General features: G+C 44.5%; 1 protein-coding gene across 5 annotated transcripts in view; it reads left to right on the top strand.

Annotated features, from left to right (window-relative positions):
- The window catches only part of LOC133363727 (probable E3 ubiquitin-protein ligase HERC3), a 72,283-nt gene that overhangs the window by 43,650 nt on the left and 14,276 nt on the right, over positions 1-14,357 (top strand). For 4 of the 5 annotated variants that reach the window (XM_061583038.1, XM_061583039.1, XM_061583041.1 and 1 more), the window contains 7 exons: positions 2,017-2,079; positions 5,927-6,038; positions 8,638-8,827; positions 9,514-9,677; positions 10,879-10,992; positions 12,903-12,926; positions 13,013-13,102. In XM_061583038.1, the coding sequence (XP_061439022.1) occupies positions 2,017-2,079; positions 5,927-6,038; positions 8,638-8,827; positions 9,514-9,677; positions 10,879-10,992; positions 12,903-12,926; positions 13,013-13,102 (757 nt within the window). The remainder of the gene's footprint in view (positions 1-2,016; positions 2,080-5,926; positions 6,039-8,637; positions 8,828-9,513; positions 9,678-10,878; positions 10,993-12,902; positions 12,927-13,012; positions 13,103-14,357) is intronic. The other variant, XM_061583040.1, reaches the window with a different exon arrangement.

The raw sequence follows: 14,357 nt of genomic DNA, 5'->3' as shown, positions 1-14,357 counted from the left end.
AATCCTTCCACACATGCTGTGCACCTTCCAGACTGAAACCAAGGCCCTTTTCCCCATCGTGCACCAGTGCTATTTCCCCTCTTCCTCCTGGATCAGCAACCAGACTCTACCATGCACTGAGTAGCACAATTCAAACAACTGATACGATGGCTTATATCGAGCTGTTGATGGAGAATCTATGGTAGGATGTTCCAATGTTTTGTTGAGGCAATTCCCCCCCCCCCGCATTACTTCCCAATTTTCCCAGCTACTTGTTAAGTCTTCCTCTCTAACACAAAATCAGCTTCTGGTATTTCTAAAACAGATGTGGGTGGTGGACTGTAATGTTTCTCTCCTGGCACCACCTGTCAGGCTCCCACCAGTGGCTACCATCAGGGAGAAACGTAGTTTTTATTTTTCTTTAGCTCACCCTAGCACAGATCTCACAAGATCCCACTGCTAGGCAGCACCACCAGCCACTCCCTGTAAACAGTACTGCTAGAGACTTCGCCTTGTCTCCCTATGGCTTATTGTTACTTTGTGTCTGGGTGCCCTTGTCATCCACAACCCCCCTGTATCTTTGTCTATAAAGCATACAGCCCTGGGTTGCCCTGGATACTTGATGATACACTGTCTCTTCACCGCTGCCACCAATTGATACTGTTTCTCCACCTTGGTAAATACCCTGCCCTCCCTTCTGGTTTGTGAATCCCCAGCCAAGGATCAGGCTTTAGGTAAACCAATAAAAGTATTTATTTGATAACACCAGGAAATAACAAGATTACTTTAGGAATGTTCAACAAGCGTATGGTCTCATATAGTGTCACTCTTTATGTTTCCAGTCTTATATATTCTGCCTAAATACCCGCCAAATATAATCCAACCCACAACCAACTCCAATCCACACTCCACAACCAACCACCAACAACTCCCCCACAAAACAGAACCCTGAACCAACTGTCATCCTCTCAATTATACCTTCAGCCACTCAAACACTCAGCCAATCATCATACGGCATTCTCCAGCATTCTAACCCATGTACTCCCCCGCTCAATCCACTTACCATATATACCTTAATAAACCTGCACTTACCATATTTAGAGTCATAAAAATACAGGGGCATCACATGGACCACACATTTGCAAAGGCCAGAGGCCATTTTAAGGTGTGCAGTAAAAGGAACCGTATATAAATATCAGTCGCCTAGGCACCAGTGTCATATACAGTATATATATATATATATATATATATATATATATATATATTTGCTTATGTTTTTACTGAGAAATCGCTTTGAGATATGTTATAGGAAGTGAGTCATCAATGGAATCAAGTAAATAAAAATTTGGTCCCGTTGTTGTTCAGTGTTCAAAAGCAAAGAAATTATTAGCACTGTTTTTTGAGCATCATAGGAAGAGAACTTAACTTTTAGAAATCCTTAAGGGATCCTTAAGAGAGAGTTAGTCAACAAGGTACTCTAGCTAGATGAGAAAAGTTCAGTGGGTAAGGGAACTGCTCCTGGCCAGAGGCATATATTGTCATGTGGATTACTCTGCATCACATGAAAATTTTCATTTTGTCTTCAGAGGTCCCCAGTAACATCTGGCAAGGCCCTTTAAATGATCCTTGCACTGTCGGGCAGATGGAATCCATGTGCTGAGCTGTTCTATGCAATGCTCTTGAGGCATGGTGCAAGAGTCCCACATAGAAGCTGTGTGAGTCAGCCTCCACGTAGGTGGCATAACTTAGGCTGGGATTGGATTTTCCTTTCCAGTGCAGCTTGTCACACTACAAAGGAAAAATGGGCCGCCTGACATCATAGTGACATCAGGTGACTGACAGGTGGGCAGTCAGCCTCCACATGGCTGGAATAACTTAGTTCAAGTCATCATGGAACTAGCTCAGTAGCCTAAGAGCAAGGGCCCCGAAACGGTTCAAGAAGAAAAAAGGTAAATACTATGTGGCAAACAATACTGTGGACATCTTCCTAATGAGTATTCCTGTCTTTTGTTGTCTGTCTTTCCTGCCACTCTTAAGCAGTGAGGTTGTGCAGGTCCTGTCCTCGGCTGCCTGCTGGAACGGAAGCTTCCTAGAAAGGAAGTAAGTGACATAAACCTATACTAAAAATAAAAAAAAGCCTCCAGTAACTTTCAGTTTTAGTCCCTGCAGTGGTGAATCTTGATTGAGCAGATGTGAAGCACCTGGTCAATGAGGACTTGTTACGTTTCTATCAGTGAGGGGCCAATTAAGTTGGTAGCTTCCTGACTGAGGCATAAAAAAAGAGTTGGAGGGACCAGCAAGAACAGCCTTTGAAATGAGTGGAAGTTACATAACAGATCTCGCAGCTGAGGGCCAATTGTGTGGATAGGAGGATGGGCACTGGCTGGCTCAGTAGCTTTCTGTAAGACCTTTGACAGTGATGCAGGCATAGAGAAAGCTCCTCCCTGGCTGAACATGCATCCTGTCAGAACCAATTCTGTGTGCAGGTTCTGTTCCATTGCATGACATGAGCCTCCAGGAGCCACACAGCTCCAACAGAGGAGCCTTCCAAACTCCATTGTCCATGTTGTTATGGCAATGGTAGCTATGCCTTCGGAGGCTATGTTTAGCTCTCTGTATCCTGTGAGCTTTTAGCAATCAACTGATAAATATGGTGTGTAATTTAAATGGAGCCTCTTCCCCAAGATAGCATCTGTTGTTGCAGCTTCTGTAACTAGCTCAGTAGCGTGTGTGCGTGTGTGTGTGTGTGTGAGAGAGAGAGAGTCTGAGGAATTTGTCCTTGGTATTTGGGACTCTGACATACTCATGAAAGTTCTCTTTTCATCTGTGAAATTTTATAGGCGTTGCTTGCAGTGGAGGTGTCTGATGCAACCTCTCAAACATGTTTTCAAGAGGCAGTTACATTTTGTTTTATTAGTAATATTGCAGGTCCTTTGCCAGCTCCAATTTAATAGATTACTGGGTGTTAATTTGCCTTGGGTCCTGTTCCATTCTGTCAGCTAGAGATCATTAGAAGAGCCCTGCTGGATCAACCATCCAATCCAAAATCCTGTTTTCCACAGTCAGGTGCTTCCAGGAAGCCAACAAGATGGGCATGAAAGCAGTAGCCATTCTTTGCTGTTGGTATTCCGTAGCAATTGGCATTCACTTGGCATATTGCCCCTCTGAACCTAGAATATATAGTTCTAAAGCAAGCTGTGGTTTTATGCAGCTCCTACAGTTAATATGGGGCAGTCAGATTCGGTGGAAAGAGTGTTAGACCCTCGGGTGATTTCCCTATGATAGGGATGGGGGAATTGCAGCCCTCCAGATGTTGTTGAACTCCCATCAGCCAGCATTGCCAATGGTCAGGGATGATGGGAGTTGTGTAGTCCAACATCATCTGGATGGCCACAGGTCTTCATCCCTGGCCTAGGGTGTTTTCCCTTTTTGAGATAGCTGCTACATATGGGGGAAATTTTGTTGCTAGCTTTTCAACACATGTAATTGTGGCAAAAAAAGGCATGTCTGCTCTTTTTTGCACATGGCGGTGTGTATATTTTTCCTACATGGAGGCTCTCTCCAGGTTAGCTTTGTACCTTGGAGATCTGGGTTTGAATTTTGCCATGACACTTCCTGGGAGGCTTTCTAGATGTCATGCTGTTGGCCTCTTACTTCTCCCAGTTCTTTTTTTTTAAAAAACAGGGTTTTATAATAGCTTCCCTTACAAGCAACTGCAGTGAAGTATTATTAATAATTGTTGTTTGCCACCTTATACAGAAGAGTCTCAAGGCAACTTAGAGTGAAAAAGGGATACAATACAAATGCAAAAGATTACACAAGGGATTAAAAATATAACAAACAACAAAGCACTAAATAGTGATCGTACATCACTCAGTAGAACAATGGTTTTAAAAACTCCCAACTTCCCCCAACGGCATTAGTATGATCAGGATAAAATAAACCAATTAAAAGATGCCCACCAAAGCAGTAAAAAAAAAAAAGGTTAGGTTATTTATCTTTTTTAGCCCAGTGACACTGAACTAGTACTAATAAAACAATGTGTATATCACTATTAGGATTGCAGCTTGGGGGTGCCATTATAGGTAACGGTGCTTGTGAAATCTTGCAGGCAGTGGGAAATGAGGCAACTTCAAGAAGCCCCATCGGTTCCAAGTGGCATTGTATTTAGACAGTGGAGAGAAAGTTGTATATTTTAAATATGCATGGAATTTGTTAAGTTTACTGCTGCACCTCTAGTGATTGTTGTTGTTGTTATGTGCCTTCAAGTCAATCACGACTTATGGCAACCCTATGAATCAGCGACCTCCAATAGCATCTGTTATAAACCACCCTGTTCAGATCTTGTAAGTTCAGCTGTGTGGCTTCCTTTATGGAATCAATCCATCTCTTGTTTGGTCTTCCTCTTTTTCTACTCTCTTCTGGTTTTCTCAGCATTATTGTCTTTTCTAGTGAATCATGTCTTCTCATTATGTGTCCAAAGTATAATAACCTCAGTTTCGTCATTTTTGCTTCTAGTGATAATTCTGTTTAATTTGTTCTGACACCCAATAATTTGTCTTTTTTGCAGTCCATGGTATGCACAAAGCTCTCCTCCAACACCACATTTCAAATGAGTTGAATTTTCTCATCCACTTTTTTCACTGTCCAACTTTCACATCCATCCATAGAGATTGGGAATACCATGGTCTGAATGATCCTGACTTTAGTGTTCAGTAATACATCTTTACATTTGAGGACCTAGTTCTCTCATAGCTGCCCTCCCCAGTCCTAGCCTTCTTCTGATTCCTTGACTATTGTCTCCATTTTGGTTCTGTGCCGAGGTATTGATAATCCTTGACAAGTTTAATGTCCTTGCCAATGGTGGCGAAAAGGTACTGTAATTCAAATGACGGAGAAATGCTTCCAAAACCATTCCTTCTAAGTCATACAGTTTGCAATATGCTTCTGAAAACCAGTTGTTGGAAACTACAAGAGGGGAGAGTGCTGTTAAGCTCAGGATCTGCTTGTGGGCTTCCCATAATGGGCATCTGGTTGGCCACTGTGAGATGCTGGACTAGATGGGCCATTGGCCTGATCCAGCAGGTGGTTCTTGTATTCTTATGCTAGACTCCTGTAATAACTAACTGCAGCAGGAATGCTTAACTTGCTGAGATCTCAGAGTGAGGCGGTAGTGGTGCTCTTCTCCGCTACTCTTTTAGATAAGCAATAATAATAATTAAAAAATGTACAAGCCTTTATTTAAAGGGTGTACCTAGAGATCAGCAAGATGAATCAGAATGAACAGAACTTGTTCTGTGAGCTCAAGGAGTCTTTTTCCTCACCCTCTCCATGGCACATAAGAAAAGCCCAAAGAATCAGACCATAAATCCACTTAACCCATATCCTCTTTCGCACAGTGCCCAACCAGATTTTATTATTTAATTTATTAATATCCTGCCTTTCTCAAAACAGAAGCACTCAAGAATGTCTCTGGGAAGCCCACAAACCAGGACATGAAGGCAGTGGCCTTTCCCTGCTGTTGCTTCCAGCAACTGATATTCAGTGGTATACTGCCTCTAAACCCGGATATTCCATGCCGCCACAGTGACTAAAAGCCATTGTCAGACATTGCAAGCTACTTTTGAAACTGAGTTTCAAAAGTGAGCAGAAGTGACCAGGATTCAACTGGAGGAAGTGCAAGCCCTTTCCATGGGCTTAAGCTGCTGGTTGGTCCTCTTGATACTTCTGAACAAGATTCCACTTCTACAAGTCCATTCAATCCTGCTATGCAATTTGCATGAGCAGTTCTAATCATTCGCACGGAGACCAGAACTACATATAGGCTTAAGGCTCAAATAACCTATTTATTGTTTGTAAATGCATTGTATAACTGGCATCTCTCTCTCTCTCTCTCTCTCTCTCTCTCTCTCTCTCTCAATGTTTGTTTATTATTTATCTTTTGTAGAATAGATGAACATTTTAAAACTAGTCCCAAAGTTCCAGGGATTGACTTGAATTCCACCAGAGTGATGTTTGATAAACTCATGACATCTCAGCATTCCATCTTGCTTGACCAGGTACAAACCTCAAGGCATTAACACGAAAACAGTTTTCTGCTTTCCACAGGGCTTTTAGGAGGAGCTGGTTCTTCAAATCACATGTCTGAAGAAGAAGCAAAGCCACAACATGCTCATTAGTATGACTCAAAGCGTCCTAAGGACTTGTCTTGGCAAAAATCTTGCAGATTTCCCCTCCATTCATATGTAAAGGCAGAACTATACATTTAGTCTCAAAAGCACCTTTGAAACCTGGCTGCTGCTTCTCCTGATGGTGTTGGAATCTAGAATTGGAGGGCTCGGAAACCAAACTCCCCCAGGTTGGAATATGGTGTGCAATTACAAGCTAGGCCTAAACCTTCCCAAATTTGAACCAGCTTGTTGTAGTTGTTTGCTGTAGCACCTCCACCCTCCCTGGCAGTTTCCCATCTCCCTTCCCAAAACTTGACAAGGGAAAGAAGGGCTGCTAGCAGGCGTACCTGGTGTGATGACCTCCCAACAGAATCTACTGTTCTCAATAAAGGCATAAGCTCTGGGAGTTTCCTTCCAGCATGCATAAGATTGCCCATAGGGAGCCTGGGAAATAAACTGCAAGTATCTTTGCTAGCCTTCTCCAACCTGGTGCCCTCCAGATATTTTGGACTACAATTCCCATCATCCCTAGCCTTTGGCTGTGCTGGCTGGGGCTGATGGAAGTTAAGAATCCAAAGTATTAAGAGAGCACAAGGTTAGGCAAGGCGTGGGGAATGTTTTTGGCTTCGGGGCCCAGATCTCTATCTGGCAACTCAACTTATGATGACACATGATTGACAAATGGGTTGTCTCACTCCCCTGTCAAGATCCTTTGCCCTTTGTGAGTCTCCCTGCACTTCTGCTTTGCATCCCCAAAGTTGAAGGTAGAAAGGGAAGGGATGGGGAGGCTTCAAAGAGCAGCCCTAGGAGGAAACCGCTTCCCCTTCCTTGGGCAAGGCACACACCTACCAGCAATGTTGGGAGTGTGCCTTGCTCCAGCAAAGGAACAATTGGGAGCCCACATGGCTTCCCCAAAGCAGCCTTGCTGGCCAAATGGGGAGCCCTGGCGAGCCTAGTTTGGCCCGCAGGTGGAAGGTTCCTGACCAATGCCTTGTACATTAGGCATTGGATACTGGTCAAAATCTTCCACACCAGCCTTTCCTGTTGACAACTCTCCTCCACCTTTCAGGAGTAAATTGGGGGAAGACATGGGAGCTGTTGGGGAGAGCTGCGGCAGCATGGCAAGCAGTTATGAGCTGACCGGGCTGATGATGAGCTCCCCCAGGCATGGTGGTGTTTTTCAAGCTTGCTCAGAACGATCATCGCAGAGTATTCCTTGTGCAATCTTGGGACAAAATGAACCAATTGTGAGTGGGGGGCAGCGAAGCTCTCCAGTTACTGATGCTGTGCAAATTCAGGCCAGGGGGATGTGATTTGCAGCGGAGGAGCTTTGGACGGGACGGGCGCTTAACTGTCACCAACACAGGTCTTCCTACCTAGAGCTTCTCCTCTGCAGATCATTTCTTCCAGGCTCCAATTGCACAGGAGATGGAGCAGTCAGGTTTTAAAGCAGAGGCTGGGGAACCTCTGGCCTTCCGGAAGTTGCTGGGCTACAGCTCTCATCACTGACTATGGACTGTGTTGGCTGGGACTGATGACAGTTGTAATCCAAAGACATCTGGAGGGCCACAGCTTCCTCTTGGTTAAGACATGAGGTTCTGTGTATGTGAATGTTCAAACTCTTCACTTTTCCAAAAAGCAGAACCCATGGAGGCTGTTCAGTGTGTTCACTGCGTTGAGGCAGTTAAACCAGGGAATGGCTTCACTGGCGATCAAGCCATTCTGATGCCCAGCAAAGGGAGAGGAAAAGATGCTTGAGAAGCTAGCTAGAGCTTCAGTTGTACTGTGTTGTTCCCCAATAATCAGCAACATGTAGAATTTTTCCAGCTGGATTCAATGGGATGGCTCTGATGTTCTGTGTGATTCTCCCAGGCTGCAGCTGCAGTGTCATGGAACCAGGTGGCAGTGTTTCTGCTATCGTGGGGTTCCCAGGGTGTTGGGGAGGCATAGCCAAATGCATGATGCTTCCTTCTTAATAAAAAGCTTCTGGGAAATTGTCCATGCCCTGCTTTGCTCCCAACTTGGTGCTATCCAGAAATTGTTGGGACTCCAGCTCCCACCAGCCCCGATCAGCAGCAGCCGGTGGTTGGGGATGGTGGGTGATGGTGCCCTCCATATGTTGTTGGACTCCTAAGTTTGGGAAGGCTGCTTTACTTTACTCCATAGGAAACTATCATGGTTAAGCAGGCCTTTGTATGTGTAAGACCCCAGTCATGCAACTCTTTCGGCTGCTGTTGATCAGGTGACATTAATCTAGCCCAACTGGGCCATGCACTGGGGCTAGTATTTCTCTGTAGATCTTAAAGTCACCAATGTCTTTGTAGGTTTCTAAAGAACTGGGCTGAGTTCCCACTTGGAGGCATGTTGCAATGCTCTTATGATTGTTATGTCTACTTGGGTTGACGTTATGATGGTGTCAGAAGTGATCTGAAAGAACTATGGTTTGTGCCTCATTTGTTTTCTTCTTCTTCCCCCCCTCACTTCCCAGATCTTGAAGAGCTTCGAAAGCTTTTTGATCCCACAGTTGCCCAGCTCCCCTCCAGATGTTGAAGCCATGAGGATCTATCTGATTCTCCCAGAGTTCCCACCGTTTCAAGACTCAAAGTACTATGTAACCTTAACGCTTCCCTTGGCGATGGCCATCCTACGCCTGGACAGAAATCCCAGTAAAGTCCTAGGTAGAAGTTGCACACCAAGCTTTATACCCCCTGTTCTTTATATCATATTTGCTGTCCTAGATTGCTCTAAGGAGAGTTGCTGAAGTAAACTCCCACCAACCCTGGACATTGACCATGCTTGCTGGGCCTTATGAGAGTGGTAGTTCAGCAATATCTGGAGAGCCAAAGGTTCCCCATACCTGGTGTATAGTCACTGCCAAGGCAGTGTCAACCACACTACTGTAAAACAGGAATGGGGAACCTGCAGTCCTTCAGATGTTGCTGGAGTATAACTCCCCACATCCTTGACTGTTTAGCCACGCTGGCTGGGGCTGATGGGAGTTGGAGTCCAGCAAACATCTCAAGGTCCACCCCTGTCATAGACCTTTTTTTTCAAGTGTCAAACTCATGACAGGCATCCATGTTTAAGATTGCAGACTTTTGTTTGCCTACGTGGGAATTACTCCTACTCAATCTAGTGGGACTTGCTTCCAAGTAAACATCCGCAAGATTGGGCTGTACACGTAGGAACATATTTCTTAAAATTGCAGATCAGATCCCTTGGATTATCTTGAGATTTTAGTCACTACAATAAAATGAGGGTGCAGCCATGATGTGTTTTTTTTAATTTAAACATTTCTTTTAATAGGATCATAATGACACTGCAGCTAATAGCTACATGTTTTGCTTTGTGTCATCCTCTTTAGATAACTGGTGGTCTCAGGTGTGTCCAGGGTACTTCTTGAGGCTGGTGGATCTCTATAAAGGTGCTGTGGTTTACCTCTTGAATGGGAGAAAAACATTATTGATCCCTGTCCTTTACAGCAGTTACATCACAGCTGCACTAAAACTTCTGGAGAAACTTCATAAAGTAAGGAAACAGTTCTGTTTGTGGCTCTGTGCAGATGTTCAGAATGGATGTGTTTGCATGTAATAGTAAACCATGGTTTATTGTTACACGAATGAGCCTCTGCAAGCCAAAGCAACACCTTGGGCTCATGCACTCCCCCTCCCTTCTCTTGTTAAGTCTGGAGGATAAATAAACCAGGATTCAGTTCCACTTATCCGATTCATGGCTTGTCTGTACACACGAAAGTAGAAATTGTGGTTTAAAATAAGCAAACAGGCTTCAAAACCCATGGTTTGAAGTTGGCTTGTTTTGAAATTGGCTAGAATTTAATTTAAGCCACAATTTCTGGTTTGCACCTAACGACAAGCCAGAAATCTCTTAAAGCAAAACTGAGTCTTGCTTTGTTCCTCCTTCCAGCCACGCAGGAGGAGGGGGAGTATGCAAGTAGAGCACTTTGCACGTGCTCCTTAGGAACTGCCTTATCCTGAATCAAACCATTGGTCTAGCTCAGTACTGTCTACACTGAGTGGCAGCAGCTCTTCAGGGTTTCAGGCAGGAGGCTCTCCCAGCCTTACCAGGACACGCTGGGGATTGAACCTGGCACCTTCTGCATGCAAAACAGATACTCTACCACTGAGCTACGGCCCTTCCCCTTTTCTGCTAGTGCCTACAGTGCTAAACTACGATTAGCTTTACATGGCAAATGCTGTCAATGTGTGTGCTTTGGAATAATGTCATTTTGCTGGCATGCCTCTTTTGGTCTGCCCCCACTTTTTCCCCACCTACCGCTTGCTCAATGAGTTTCATGTTTGCATCTGAGCCTGTATGCGAAGAGCCTAATGTGTTTAGGCTCAAGCCACACAATCTGTTCACCTTAATTTGGTGTACAAAGGGTCTGGTTGTTTTGTACGAAGGAACTTAGGAACACAAAAAGCTGCCTTATACTGAGTCAGACCATTAGTTCATACAGCTCAGTGTTGCGTACACTGACTGGCAGCAGCTCTCTAAGGTTTCCTGCAGGGCTGTCTTCCAGCCTTACCTGGCGATGCCAGGGATTGAATCTGGGACCTTCTGCATGCAAGGCAGATGCTGTGCCACTGAGCTAGCTACCACCCTTACCCTTCAAATGCACCGTGCCTGATGCTGTACGATTTTTGTGTTCTTTGCTTCTCTCCAAAATGTTTTATTTTTCTGTTTTGTTTTTTTCTTCCCCCCAAATCAGGTAAATCAGAAAGTTAAACATGTAGAATATGACAAGTTTTATATCCCAGAGATTTCCACTCTGGTGGATATTCAGGAAGACTACCTGATGTGGTTCTTGCATCAAGCTGGGATGGTAAGAGGCTTCATGTCAATGGTCCAAGCAAAAGGAATAATCCTGGGTTGCAGCTGCAAGGCTGTGTGCACTCTGCATCAAAACTGAACACAGTCCAAATGCAAATTGCTCAGTTGGCACAGATTTTCAGTGTCAAAAGTTTTTAACACGCATGGTTAGATGGTTTTCAAGATTTGGTTGGCTGGAGAATGTCACATGTTTCACGATGATACGTTCTCTGATGGAATGAAAGAGTCGGGTATAAAAGTGAACAAGGGAGGCAAAGGGGCAGATCGCAAGGAAGGACAGAGAATTGTGCAGGCTATGTGGGACCTTACTTTGATTTGAAGCCTGGTTTCAGAGTTTTTCCCCCATAAGGGGAAGCTTTATTTTTTTAATGAAAAGCAGATATTCTTACAGTGCTAAATAGCAAGTGGGTGTGTGACATATGATATACAACATGCATGTATGTGCATAGGCAATACCTTGTGTGTGTGTGTAATATATAAACTGAGTCAATTGCCATGCCATTTGGGGCAAACCACACCCACCTTTCCGATGTATTATGTCATATATGATGTCAGGTGTGGGAAACTTCCAAGCCTTAGCTAAAGATGAAGACTAATCAGGAGTGCACATAAAGTATGCTTCTGGTTCTTCCTTAGAAGCTCAAGCTGCACCTGCAAAGAAAAAATGTTCCTTTGGGTAATCTGAAGTTATTGTGATGTCAGGGGAGTGACAGGTGGGTGGCCCAAAGGCTGTGTGCACTCTGTTGAAACTCCGCCCACATCTCAATATGGCCTGCAAGAGGTGGGGAAACTTTGGTTTGTTGGCTAGATTTGTTTCCCACCTCTGATACAGATAGTTTGTCATGACCAGCAACTTCTTCCTATCTTCACTCCCAATGCTGCATGACAAACCTTCTTTTGAAACAGAAAAGGGAGAGGGAGGGGACACTCTAGGTAATGAGCACCTCTGGCTGGAAGGGAAGCCTTAAGAGAAGGCTAGCTCAGTGGGTAGGAGAGGGCTCTTAACCATCAGTAGAGGTGATATGATGGTGGAATTATCTGTCTTAAGATGAGTGCTGTGAGCCAAATCTAGGGGGCATGGGGAGTGACCAAAGAGAGGGAAGAATTGTAGGAGAAATGGAAACTTAGAAGAATTTGTCTGGTAAAGGATCGCTGGTCCTGGAATAAAATGTCTCTGGCACTTCTCTAGCAGGTTGTGTTCGTTCTTGATGAGGGAACTGAACCAACCTTCTCTACTAGTCGGGTGGGGGTTGCATGGTGCCACTTCTCCACAGAGAGAGAGTGTGTGTGCGGATGCGCAGTTTGCAAACCAGGAAAAGACCTACTGAAAGCCATCAGGTAGTGTAGCAGTGGTGGCTGGTGCCCATTGGGATTGCTAGGGCAGGAAGCAGGGAGGCCAACAGTAGGTACAGCCAGATCCAGTGATGGGCAGAGCCATATCATTCTACTGTTGACACCATCCTCCTCCATGCTAAGATCTGTAAGGGTAACACTGAGAGTAAGAAGGTGGAGGTTGATGGGCAGCGCCACCCCCTAGGCCGGTTGTAAGTAAGAAGGCAGGCAGGGGAGGCTGGTGAGAGCAGACTGAGGTTGGTGGGGCAGTGCCCCAGTCACCCTAGTGGATCAGCCTCCACTTGAGTGCTAAGGGTGTTGGACTTGGACAGTGGAGACCTTGGCTGAAGTCCCTGCTCAGCCACAAAGCTTACCGGGTGACCTTGGGGCAATCATATTCTCTCTGCCTAATCCTACCTCACAGGGTTGTTGTGAGGACAGATGTCACCCCACCCCCAAGCTCTCTGGAGGAAGGGTAGGATAAAAATGTAATTGATGATCGTGCTCTAATTGAAAGCTCATGTACTCTTTCGTATTTCTTTCTCTTTTTTATTTTCCCTCTGCCCCCAGAAAGTAAGACCATCTATCATGCAGGTAACCATTCCAATTACTCTTGCCAAAGTAGTTCTCAGCAGAAGCCCAGGCTGCCACCATTAAATTGAACTGCTCCTCCTTTCCAGGATGCTGTGAGCCTGTGCTCTTACCCTTTCATCTTCGATGCGCAAGCCAAGACCAAGATGCTGCAGACAGATGCTGAACTCCAGATGCAGGTAGACTGCCGGTTCCTCTTTCTGCCAGTACCCCCCCCCAAAAAAAAGTTGGTTTGTTTGTTAAAAGATTTCTGCGCTGCCCTTCACAAAAAATGGACACAGGGTGGTTTACAAAAAAACACAAAGTAGTATAAAAGAAGCATAACATACGATAAAACAAAAGCATCAACATGATTCTCATAAGTTGCATAAATAAAATAATTAAAACACCATAAAAATGACCTAAGCCATTGGCCTCTAAATGGTGGGTTTCCATCTGGTGTCTGAAAGAATACAGAGTTGGGGTGAGATACACTTCAATGGGGAGGTCATTCCACAGTCACAGAGCCACCACCAAACAGGCTCTTGGACAAGCAACTGTCTTCTGCTTCTGCTCCCCCATCGAATATGGAACACAATACCTGAATTAATTTACAGGACTGTTGTAAGGATTGCTGAGAGAATATAACTAAGAAGATTTATCTACGCTTAGGCTACAAAGGTTATGCTGAGATACTATGGCCACACCCGCACCATACAGTTAAAGCACTCTTATACCACTTTAAACAGTGGTATGGCTTCTCCCAAAGAATGCTGGGAACTGTAGTTTGTTAAGGGTGTTGAGAGGTGTTAGGAAATCCCAGTTCTTCCCATAGAGCTACAATTCTTAGAGTCTTCCTGGGAAGAAGGATTGACTGTTAATCCGCCACATCATTTTAAATACTGATATTAACTCTTTCATCTCTACTTTTATGGCAGTTGGGATGTGTTTTTGTGTGCTCCTTTTACGTTATTTTTAGCTCTCTGTGATCAGATTATTTTCTCTGTATCTGTTTTGGCCTCTGTTTTGTGTTTATTGGTTATTATAATAGATAAATAACTTCCCCCCTTCTAAATCTGTCCCAACTCATCTAAAGTCGCTCCACAGATCTGTATGTTTACTTGTCTGGGGCTAGCAGCACCTTTGGGCAGGTGACTTGCAATCCAGCAAAGCACTTCCATTTGGATCATATTTGGAGTTCCCTTCCCTCTGCTCCAGCTGCTTTTCATTTATTAATTTTTTAAAGGGAGATCCCAGCGTAGATCTCCGACATAACGTGTACTTTGGCTCTGATTCAGATATTGATTCGCTCAGCATGGGTGAGCCTTACGCTTAATGAATTTCTGCTTGTTTTAAAATGTAAATCTAAAGGAAGAGACCTACCAGTACAGGACAATATTTCTGTTGCACAGAGAACTGAATACTGCATTCGGTTCATACAGTCCGGTCATACTT

The sequence above is a fragment of the Rhineura floridana genome, chromosome 9 (genome assembly GCF_030035675.1).
Source record: "Rhineura floridana isolate rRhiFlo1 chromosome 9, rRhiFlo1.hap2, whole genome shotgun sequence".
Taxonomy (NCBI): Eukaryota; Metazoa; Chordata; class Lepidosauria; order Squamata; family Rhineuridae; genus Rhineura; species Rhineura floridana.
This window is presented reverse-complemented; position numbering and strand designations above follow the sequence as displayed.